The sequence below is a fragment of the Cervus canadensis genome, chromosome 14 (assembly GCF_019320065.1).
Source record: "Cervus canadensis isolate Bull #8, Minnesota chromosome 14, ASM1932006v1, whole genome shotgun sequence".
In the NCBI taxonomy this organism is placed as follows: domain Eukaryota; kingdom Metazoa; phylum Chordata; class Mammalia; order Artiodactyla; family Cervidae; genus Cervus; species Cervus canadensis.
Genome location: NC_057399.1, coordinates 61,661,480 through 61,673,781, shown reverse-complemented (window position 1 = coordinate 61,673,781; position 12,302 = coordinate 61,661,480). Strand labels below are relative to the sequence as shown.

General features: G+C 39.3%; 1 protein-coding gene across 5 annotated transcripts in view; it reads right to left on the bottom strand.

The window, feature by feature from the left end:
- Nucleotides 1–12,302, bottom strand: part of NEK1 (NIMA related kinase 1) — a 123,031-nt gene that overhangs the window by 32,208 nt on the left and 78,521 nt on the right. For 2 of the 5 annotated variants that reach the window (XM_043486699.1, XM_043486702.1), the window contains 5 exons: nt 11,580–11,675; nt 8,667–8,798; nt 6,772–6,837; nt 6,462–6,690; nt 3,842–3,994 (listed from right to left, as the gene is read on the bottom strand). In XM_043486699.1, coding sequence (XP_043342634.1) covers nt 3,842–3,994; nt 6,462–6,690; nt 6,772–6,837; nt 8,667–8,798; nt 11,580–11,675 — 676 coding nt within the window. Of the gene's footprint in view, nt 1–3,841; nt 3,995–6,461; nt 6,691–6,771; nt 6,838–8,666; nt 8,799–11,563; nt 11,676–12,302 lie in introns of those variants that run through there. The other 3 variants (XM_043486703.1, XM_043486701.1, XM_043486704.1) reach the window with 3 other exon arrangements.

The window sequence follows — 12,302 nt, the reverse complement described above, 5'->3', positions numbered from 1 at the left end:
CAAGCCCCCTGGATCTGGGCTGGTCAATTCATCCCCATGATGCTTTCTTCCCCTCACCTTAGTCACTTCATGCTCACATCTTAGAGATCCTGTCAATAAACACAGCTCCTCAGAATGTTCAATGTTAACTGTCCCACCTCCTAACCCCTAACATCCTGTGTTCCCACTCATCACCCTCTGCTCCCCCACCCAAACCCGATCAGGACCCACAACCCACAGATCCTACCACGGATACTCTCCCCACCTTCCCCATTAAAATTTATCCAAGAGTCCATCATTAAAAACATTCTCCTCCAAAGGTCCTCAACCCACTGTATTTCCAGCAAACAACTTCGTCTTCTGTCTGCCATGTCCGAACACACACAACTGGGATAGGTGGAGAAAAGCAGAGAGCCCTGCTCCCTGTCTCAGCTTAAATTCATCATCACTAAAGTCAAGTGGGCCCACTTTGCTGTCCACAGTCCATCTGTAACACTGGGCCAGCAGGAACTGCCTGGTTCAGTTACCCCGTTAGGGAATAAAGTTGTGAACAGCTATCTGTGAGCTGTTTTACCTTACTCCTTCCAAGTCAAGGAGAACAAAACTACAGTGCTGCTCATGCTTTGGAATATTTTCCCTTCACCAAACCTCATCAACAGTCTGACAGTGGCAGAGGTCACACCTGTGATCTGTTCAGTCTGACTCTTCTGCTATAAAAAAGCATCTATTAAAACCAGGAACAAGCACTACGAGGACTGAAGACTGGTCTAGAGGCTCTCAAATGCAGTGCGAAGAAAAAGAAATGATCAAATAAATACCGGACAAAAAAACTATTTCTAACTATTGACGATATAATCTACACATGTAACCAACCAAAGGAAAACCAACATAATGGAAAAATAAGCAACACACTTGACTAGGCACTTCAAAAACAGACTGTAGACATCTTACTAAGAAATTTTTCGATATGACACCAAAGCACAAGCAACAGAAGGAAAAAAAAAAGAAAAACAAAAAGCAAGACTACATCAGAGTAAAAAGTTTCTGCACAGCAAAGGAAAAACCAACAAAATAAAAAGGGAATCTACAGAATAATAAAAATTATTTGTATATTATATATGTGATAAGAGTTTAACATAAAACATTTAAGGAACTCATATAAGTCAACAGCAAAAAAACCCGGCATATTAAATTTTTTTGCCGCTATTAATTAATGATAGCAATTTTTAAGTGCACAAAGAATAACTAATAAGGACCTACTGTATAGCACAGGGAGCTCTATCAACATTCTGTCAAGATCTGTATGGGAAAGGAACCTAGACAAGAGTGGTTTTCTGTACACATATGACTGAAGCACCATGCTGTACACCTGAGCTTCCACAACACTGTAAACCTACTACATTTCAATAAAAATCAAATTTGTTCTAAAAAGTAAAGGAACTGAACAGACATTTCTCCAAAGACACACAAATGGCCAACAGATATATGAAGAGGAGCTCAATATCACTAATAATCAGGGAAATGCAAATCAAAATCACAATGAGAGATCATTTCATTCTTGTCACCATAGCTATTATTAAAAAAAAGAAAGGAAAGACGACAAATACTGGTGGGGATGTGAAGAAATGGGAACCCTCCCTGTGCACTGTTAGCAGGAATGTGAACTGGTGTAGCCTCTATGGAGAACAGTACTGAGGTTCTTCAAAACATGAAAAATAGAACTATACAGCAATTCCATTTCCGAGTATTTCGTGAAAGAAAATTAAATCAGAATCTTGAAGGGTTATCTGCACTCATACATTCACTGGAGAACTATTCACAGTAGCCAAGACAGGGAAAGAAACTGAGTGTGCACAAATGAATGGGTAAAGAGAATAGGGTGTGTGTGTGTAAATATACACACACACAATAACAGTATTCACCCTTTTTTTTTTTCTTTTATTTTTATTAGTTGGAGGCTAATTACTTCACAACATTGCAGTGGGTTTTGTCATACATTGATATGAATCAGCCATAGAGTTACTCGTATTCCCCATCCCGATCCCCCCTCCCACCTCCCTCTCCACCCGATTCCTCTGGGTCTTCCCAGTGCACCAGCCCCGAGCACTTGTTTCATGCATCCAACCTGGGCTGGTGATCTGTTTCACCCTTGATAATATACATGTTTCGATGATGTTCTCTCAAAACATCCCACCCTTGCCTTCTCCCACAGAGTCCAAAAGTCTGTTCTGTACATCTGTGTCTCTTTTTCTGTTTTGCATATAGGGTTATCGTTACCATCTTTCTAAATTCCATATATATGTGTTAGTATGCTGTAATGGTCTTTATCTTTCTGGCTTACTTCACTCTGTATAATGGGCTCCAATTTCATCCATCTCATTAGAACTGATTCAAATGAATTCTTTTAACGGCTGAGTAATATTCCATGGTGTATATGTACCACAGCTTCCTTATCCATTCATCTGCTGATGGGCATCTAGGTTGCTTCCATGTCCTGGCTATTATAAACAGTGCTGCGATGAACATTGGGGTGCACGTGTCTCTTTCAGATCTGGTTTCCTCAGTGTGTATGCCCAGAAGTGGGATTGCTGGGTCATATGGCAGTTCTATTTCCAGTTTTTTAAGAAATCTCCACACTGTTCTCCATAGCAACTGTACTAGTTTGCATTCCCACCAACAGTGTAAGAGGGTTCCTTTTCTCCACATCCTCTCCAGCATTTATTGCTTGTAGACTTTTGGATAGCAGCCATCCTGACTGGCGTGTAATGGTACCTCATTGTGGTTTTGATTTGCATTTCTCTGATAATGAGTGATGTTGAGCATCTTTTCATGTGTTTGTTAGCCATCTGTATGTCTTCTTTGGAGAAATGTCTGTTTAGTTCTTTGGCCCATCTTTTGATTGGGTCATTTATTTTTCTGGAATTGAGCTGCAGGAGTTGCTTGTATATTTTTGAGATTAATCCTTTGTCTGTTGCTTTGTTTGCTATTATCTTCTCCCAATCTGAGGGCTGTCTTTTCAGCTTGCTTATAGTTTCCTTTGTTGTGCAAAAGCTTTTAAGCTTAATTAGGTCCCATTTGTTTATTTTTGCTTTTATTTCCAATATTCTGGGAGGTGGGTCATAGAGGATCCTGCTGTGATTTATGTCGGAGAGTGTTTTGCCTATGTTCTCCTCTAGGAGTTTTATAGTCTCTGGTCTTACATTTAGATCTTCAATCCACTTTGAGTTTATTTTTGTGTATGGTGTTAGAAAGTGTTCTAGTTTCATTCTTTTACAAGTGGTTGACCCATTTTCCCAGCACCACTTGTTAAAGAGGTTGTCTTTTTTCCATTGCATATCCTTGCCTCCTTTGTCGAAGATAAGGTATCCATAGGTCCGTGGATTTATCTTTGGGCTTTCTATTCTGTTCCATTGATCTATATTTCTGTCTTTGTGCCAGTACCATACTGTCTTGATGACTGTGGCTTTTTCACCCTTAAGAATGAAGGAAATCCATGGAAGATATAATTCTAAATGTTACAAATAAGTCAGACATGAAAAGATAAACACTGTATGATATCATATATAAATGGAATCTAAAAAAGCCAAACTCACAGAAACTGGAACAGTGGTTGCCAGGGCCTCAGAGGTGGGAGAAACAAAGAGATGTCTCTAAGGGGTACAAGCCTTCAGTTGTTTAAATTTCTGTTTATGCATAAGTTTCTAGAGCTCTAACACACAGCATGGTTAATTACAGTTACCAACAAATGTACAGCTGCTAAGAGAGTAAATCTTAAGTGTTCAGGCATCACATACACAAAATGGTAACTAAGTATGTTTTTAACATTACTTCTAACATAAAAAAAAATAGCTTCTCTGCTCACCACTTCTAATAGTTGTGTTTTCCAAGAGTTCTGTCTGAAGTTGCAGTTCAGCTTCTCCAAGTATCCTCAGAACAGAATCTGTAGGACTTTTCCCCCAGACTTTTCTTGGAGATCCACTAGGATCTAATTTAATAACCTCTCCCACTGTATGTTCTAAAAGAAAAAGATATAAAAAATTTCAGTGATAGACTCTAATAACAACATTGCATTAAAGGCAGATTCTAGTTTTAGGAAATATAAAAATGGAAAAAAATGTAAGTTATGTTTCTATAACATTTTTACTTGAGAAAAAAATTTTTAATTAAGAATAATTTGGGATAGTACAGAAATAGATAAAATATGTTAATATTTTGTTTCTATAAATTGCAGAGAATAGAAAAAAAATCCTAAGACAAATGTGCATATGGATTAAAAGTAGAGAAAAGTACTTGAAGAAAATTTGTTTTATCTTCTTTATCCTAAGTAAGCAACTGACACTTCCTATTTGACAATAATAATTTGGGGTTAACTTTTTGAATAAAATTTTGCAAAGCGAAACAGAGAAAATCACCTACTGAAATTTGAGTCTTCAGAACACTTGGTAATAATTAATACATGAAGCATATAGGTACCCAGCAGTAATAGATAGGATATACTCTCAAATATTACAGGGTATGTAAGTCATACAAACTTTCAATGATGACCAAATACATGATACATATTTTTGTGTACCCGTCCATGAAAGTAAATACCTGCAATTTATCAGACAATATTCTGTTTTGTTTAAGCAAAATGATTACCAGTAAGAAACAATTTTTAAAAGGATGGTTAAAAAGAGCAGAGAACAATGAACAGACCCATAACTTACAGCCACATGGTATCTGATAAAGATGACAAAGCAATCTGCAAGGGACTGCGGGGCTGGGAAGCTGGGTGAAGGGGTGAGGGATGGAAGGTGGGGCTCAGGGCTGTACACAGACTAGACTGTGAAGAGCTCTGCGACACGGAGGAATTCAGAAATGGGGGAAGGCTGAACAGCAGGGTGAGAAAAGAAACAAGGAGGCCTCCATGCAAAGGGCTGAGAAGAAGAGAGGGGAGGAGGGCCGTGAAATAAAGCGGCTAGACTCCAGTGACATAAGGTGAGCGGTGAGGAGGCAGACAGGACAAAGCAAGTGGCATGAAAACCACAGGGAGCCTGGCTCAGGCACGGATGGGAAGGGACACTGGATTTTCATGCTCCCTGCAACCAAGGTCCATCACGTACTGAGAAGCATGGCAGGCTGCGCTTTGGCTCTCAGGCTCTTTTCTGTAAGGGTCCACCAGGGGGCACTGCATCCCTCTCCTGCCCTCACAGCTCAGCTTCCAGAAGAGGCTCCTCCCTCACCTTTTACTCGCTCCTTAACCCCCAGATTCTGCTTCTGCCCCCTGACCTCTAGCAACACTGCTTTCACCAAGGTCACAAGGCCCTCCTCTGACAAACACAGTGCAGATTTTCTAGCCCTCATCTTGCCCTCTCTCTTCCTTTTAAATTCATATCACACTCTCAATTTTCCTTCTCTGATGCATCCTCACTTGCTTTTCAAAGTTATTCCTCTGACACACTAGTAGACTTCCCATGAGGCCCTTACAAGTCCATGTGTGTGTGTGTGAGAGAGTGGGACTCAGTACACAGCTGCCTGCTGTGGAGTCTGTGAACTTTGCTTCAAGTACTAAAAAGAAAGAATTCTACCAAAATGGCCCATCAAAAAACCCACATAAAACAGCACTCAGTTAGGCGGTGATCAGATCAGCTGCCTAGAAAGCGAACCCCCACCAGCATGTGTCTCTGTCAGTTCCCCGCTGCACTCCAGGGCTGGGACAACGTGAGACAAGGGCAGGGGCTTAGGAATCCTCGTTGAGCAAAGGGATGGCCTATGAGACTCTCCACAGGCCTGCTCAATACTGCCCCGACCTTCCCAGGTTCTGCCCAAGTGCACTCTTCTGATTCTCACCAAGAATTACTCCTGGTGACAGGTGACTCTAAGGTGGGAGGAAGGGCTGGAGTAACACAGGTTACATGCGTGCCATTCGTTCTTGCTCTCACATCACAGATTGTTGGGGAAAACCCTCTCATGGGACTTCCCTGCTGGCAGAGTGGATAAGAATCCACCTGCCAATGCAGGAGACATGGGTTCAGTTCCTGATCCAGGAAGATTCCACATGTTTCGAAGCAACTAAACCTGTGTGCCACAACTACTGAGCCTGCACTCTAGAGCCCACGTACTGCAACTGCCTGTAAGCCTGTGCACCTAGAGTCTGCGCTCCACAACAAGAAAAGCCACTGCACTGAGGAGCCTGCACATCACACCGAGAGAGCAGCCTCTGCTTGCTGCAACTAGAGAAAGCAAAGCAACAAAGACCCAGTGCAACCGAAAATAAATACAATATTTGAAAAAAGAAAGCTTAAAAGAGTGTTAAAAAAGAAAAAAAAGGTGAAAGCCCTCCCATGTTGAAGCCGAATGGTTTTCTCCATGTCTCGCTTATTACAGAACCCCCTCCAGGCTCTCAGCCCCTCTACGTGGGGCATCCTCAGAGTGTCCAGCCACATGGCCACAAGGGGGCTGGGGCGGACCAGATGGCACCTGAGCGCGCTCATACGCACTTTCCGTCACAGAGAAGGAAGCGTCCAGGGCCAGTTCATCCACAGGAAGCACAAGCTGGCCTCCTGTCTCCCATTTTTTTCGATCCGATGAAACTGACTTTTCTTTTTCCAGCTCTTTGGTATCTTCATGAGCAGTTACCGTACCCATTTCAGGACGACTCTGCCTTCCCTTTTCATCTTCTTGAACTTTAAGATTTTGATTTAATCTACGTAGTATTTCTCGCTTACTCTGAAACAGTTAAAATGTTGCATTTTAATAGGTATATGATTAAGTGGAATGATTGACAGGAAATTTGAAAATTGTACCTACTGAAACAGCACTGTTACTCTTCTGCATTTCTTCTGAGGTTTCCTGGGCATCAGTTAGACTTCTGTCCTTTAAACACAGAGAGTAAGAAATAACGTTATTTTAAAGCATACCTTACAATTTTTGATATTTTTACTTTTTGTTTTTCATTAGCATTCCATGTTCCTTGTTTTTTTATTCCTGCAAAATGTTAACATAGCTTCCTTCATTATCAGCAATGAGAAATAATTACTTATTATCATCTAATAGATGTGATAATATGCTAGAATGGCCAATTCTCAATTATTGTCACATTTCTGTGTTACTAGATCAGATATTTAACTATATCCTCTTCCTCTTATTTAACTATATCCTCTTCCTCTTTGGCACCTGATTTTTGATAAATATAAATTTATGACAGAAATTTTTAAAAAATTAATTTTTATACTCAATTAGAATTAGGGACATTTTGACAGATGAATAATCAAAAGAGGGTGTGTTGTTTGTAAGCTGTCTTTATGTTTCAGGTACATATATTGTTACTAAGCCGTACTACTTACTAAAGATAATTGAGAACTGGCTTTTCTCCCTAAACAAAGAGTAACAGTAAAGAGTCCTATGTACTTTGTGCTAATGCTAAAATAAATTTTGTTTTCTGATTAGTATAATCAAAGTAATTAGACCAACTAGTATATGAAATACATAAAAAAAGAGAAATTAGTAGTTACAAAAACCATGAAATCAAAGGTACCTGGAAGACTCAGGGTAAGGAAAAGCAGTTCTCAAAGTTTTAAGCAAATGATATTTACCAAGAAAACCCATAAAGGAAAAGCGTTTGGTTACATGGATTACCTCAAATTTTATTAAATAGTGGTCAGTTTCAGAGTTACACCTGTAAATCAGACAAAGAGCATTTTACCCAGTGAAGTGGCAGGAATTAGCAGTCGCTACAACCAGAGAGGTGAGCAGCTACGTGGGGTGAGACTGGGACCGGGCAGGGCCCGCACGTGGCATCTGAGGGGCGGGGTGAAGAGCGCAGCACACAGTCGTTACCAGAGAGGAGAGGAGACGCGCCCTGCCTGAGCAACAGTGCTGTCCTGCTGTTCTTGAGGAACAGTAGGGAGTTCCTCAAGTTCCTGGGAGTTCTTGAGAGTTAACCAAGCCTGGTACTTCCTACATAATCTCATTTCCAAGATAAACAGAGGCTGTAGAAAATTGGTGTGCCAATAACATCAGTGCTGTCTACCAAAACTGAATGAAATTCAACAAATAATAGGCACAGACTTCAACAACCAGGAAAGGAAAGAATCAGGTTAAGGTGTAACATGACTCAGGAGACTGTTCCTCAGCCTGCTGAGTTCCAGGCTAATATCCCACAACAGGAGTCCCTTTCCCTCAACCTCAGAATAGAGTGCTTCACATTTCAGATGGATACCCGCTATGTACTTCCAAGTTTAAACTTTTTACCTGCCCACAGTCCTTTGTTTTATACTCCCGATGGCATGATAGAGATTCAAAAGTAGAAGCTTAAAGAAATATCTGATGAATTAAGTGCAATTACACTGAGTCCTCTAACATTTGCTATACCAAGAAATGAACTTCTGCTAATTTTGAGTGCCAGGAAATAAAAGTGTTTTTTTGCATTATTTTTCATACATTTTTATATTTTTTTGTTCAAGAGTCTTTTACAGTATTGGGGAATCATTTTAATATATTTTTATCTATCAGGTGGTCTTATATGTGAAACCTAAGAACAGTGAGGCTCCAATACTCAAGAGTAAACCATACATGAAAATCTTAAGCAGTAATTTTTTCCCTAGAAAAACCTAATCAGACATTAAGAATTAATGTAATTTAAGTAAATTTAGTCCCTTTAGTATTCTTTGACTTTGAGGAATTCTAAATTATAGAAAGCTTACCATACACACTTCCTTCAAAGCTGAGGTCACAGAAATAACAGGTCTCATCGGCTGCTTTGATGGAGAACCCCCCATTTCCTGCTGCCCTGAAGGTGGAGACACATCTGAGTTCTTTATTCCTTTGGCCACCAACTGTAATAATAATGTAAGCACATTGGCAAATTTATATTTGCATGAAGAGATAAAGTGGTATATATATAAGATCACAGCCTATACGCTCTACCACAAGAAGTTTTTTCATTCCTCAATTTTTGTTGTGCAAGGCAATGTACTAAGTGCAGAGGAAGTATCAGTGAACAGACAGACATGTCTCTGACCTCACATGTAAACACAGCCATGTGTCCCATGGTGCTGAATAACTCCTTTCCACTGCATTAACAATGTTTTACAATTGCCTTCTAAAAGATTAAACATTAGTGCTCTAATTTCAATCCCTTACTAATTCTGGCAAAAACAAAAAAAGCTTATACTTACTAATCTTATACTTCAAAAAGAGATGCTTCTGCAAATTCTAAAGTTTGGCACAATCTTAACATGTGAACATCAGTTACCCAACATGAGAGCCCTGATTATAAAATGTCAACATAAATAAGAACGGAAGACGTGAAAAGTACAGGTAATAAGATTTACTTCACTGAAAATACCATTTGTTATTTTCACATGTTTTTGCTTTTATCTTGCCATGGAGACTCTGTAAACAATGTGAAATCATGTTCTGAACTTTCAGTAAGTATAACGAAATGGCATTTCTCAGTCTGCTCACAGGAACGCAGTTGCAAGTCACTCCCAACTTCTATCTCTTCTTGAAACAAGTAAACAAGAATTTCTGATGAAAAAGTATCAATATAAATATTTTAAACTAGTACTTATTGAGCATGTTCTAAGCATAAGACAGTAATCCAATTCTAGCATTTAGTTCTCTGGTCTTTCATTTTATACCAACAACTATTTTGTTCAAAAGGAGATGGAGATAGCCAACATAAAACTGAAGGAGGAGAACTAAGTTGGAGGAATGATACTACTTGACTTCAAGACTTACTGAAAGCTGAGGTAATCAAGGCAGTGTGATAATAATGAAAACAGATGAACGGAACAGACCAGAGAGCCCAGAAACAGACCCACACAAATACAGTCAACTGCATTTAACAAAGGAGCAAAGGCAATTCACTGCAGAAAGTACAGACTGCTTATCAACAAACGATGCTAGAACTACTGGACACCCACAGGCAAACACAGAAACAACCTGACACCCTGACAAGTGCTCACAACTGATTACTGACCTAACCGTGGAAGTCAAAACCAGAAAAGCCCCTGGAAGATAACACAGGAGAAAACCCAGATGGCCTTGGGTTTGGCAGTGACTTTCAGATACAACACCAAAGGCACAATCTATATTAACTTCAACCTTAAGAGAAGCCTTAAGTAATAGATAAAAATATTTATTGATAAATGTTATGAGTTAAACAGGGCATGAGAACAAAGACCACCAAATTCAGTCCAGCAGGATTAAGATACAGGAGGGAGAGCTGTTACATTCTTTTCACAAGACTCATCTTGGGAAAAAAATCTTTTCTTCTAATCAACAGAAGGTATTTTAATGAAGAAAATGTTTCACACATTATTATTAAAAATCTACTCCGTATTATATTAAAATCTATATGGCTGCCACATATATGGCTAATGACTAGTACAGACAGTCTCTGAAGATATCTGATCCACGGTCTAAGAAAGTCACTGGCATCTAATAAGAAGGATCCCGAGCAGCCTCCAGGAAATGCTTACACTATGATCAAGCATCTACTTGTCTCTCCCTGGGTCAACTAAACAGACATAAAGAACCGGAGATAACAAGTAAAGAAAGGCATATGAAATCCAAACCAAAGAACAAAAACAAAGAGAACATCTTCCTAACTCTCATAATTACTTTAAAACAAAACTAATTCGGTTATTAAAAAATTAAGGGTAATTCAGAGTAACTACTGAGATGTGGCAACACCATTATAAGCCAAGCAATACACTTATTAATACAGGAGAACTTGGGCCTTCTGTGTAAACATCATGTATATATTATTTTTAGACAGAAACGTTAACGCTATTCAACATTAACCAGACTGTAAGACAGAAGACCATCATGTATTTTTTAATTTCTGAAAGGAGAAAACATTAGATTGAGTCCTTAATTCAGAAAGATACTGACATTAAAAAAAAAACCAACATAAAAATTAACTAAGTTAAGAAAAAAAACAAAGTTTCATAGAAGAAAAAAACATAAAACTTCAAAACAGATATAACCCATTTTGTTACAAATTGATTACCTGGCTAAGTTTAGAATATCTACTTCATTCTAAGAAGCTTTTTAAAAATTCAGTCAAAGTTGTTGTTTTTTTTAAATGTGCAAAAGGAATAAAACACTGATCTGAAAGTTTCATAAGTGAGGGTTAGGAAACAAACTGCTTTGGGAGCTTTTTCCCCTAGCTATTTTATTACCAGGTTAATACAATCAAGACTTTCTATATTGCTTATATCTTCACAAAAGGTTTTTAATTATCACTGTAAAACTGTTTCTATTTTATCTGTCAAATACACTAGTTGCTGAAAAATTAATCAACAGTGACACCTAATGACAAAACTCAAAATTTCACCAAATACTGAGGCCAGATTTATAAACACATGAAATTGTCAACTTAGCTACTCTTGGAAGTATAGATAAATACAAACACTATTTTATCTCACCTCACATCAAATACCAAAATAACTTCCACATAGAGCATTATCCTTAATTGATGAAAGAGACAGAGACGCAGAGAAATGAATGAGAATAAAAACACAGAACCACAGGGCTGTGGCTGGCACAGCTCCCTTGAGAGCTGGGAGGGCGGCAAAGGCAGGGTCCTCACAGGGGTCTCGGCTTACATGCTCCTCCCACACCTTCTTCTCTCTCTCGTAAGCTTCTTTCCGCTTGCGCTCAAGCTGCTCCTTCAAGACGGCTGCACGGGCACTTGCCTGGGCCTGCAGAGGAGGACAATCCACAAAATTTAACGCCAGAAAGAAAGGCACGGGGTTTGCCTTTCTTTCCAGGTGTAAAAAGTATTTCCATATATGCTTACATACAAACACACATTAATCTTTTTTGGTTAGGGTTGTGTGTAAGTGTATATGTGTACAGGCTTCTTAGGTGGCTCAGTTATAAAGAATCCACTGTATATGCAGGAGAGTTGGGTTTGATCCCTGGGCCAGGAAGATTCCCCAGAGAAGGAAATGGCAACCCACTCCAGTATCCTTGCCTGGAGAATCCCATGGACAGAGGCGCCTGGGGGGCTACAGTCCATGCGGTCACAAAGAGCCAGACACGACTGGGTGACTAAACAACAACAACAGTGCATGTGAATGCACGTCTATGTGTGAGACAGTGTGGCTGAGAGTGTGTGTGTGTGTGTTGCGGGGGGGCGCCCCTCCAGAATACAAACATTAAGCTGCAAACCCAGCACCTAAACCAGGTGTCAAAACACAGCAGCTGTTCAATAAGTATCTCTGGAATGAGAATAAATGAATGTACATTCAAAAGGAAATAAAAATGGAAAAGTTTTAAAACATGACTATTATGCACAAATTTGTCTTCACAGAAATGGACACTAT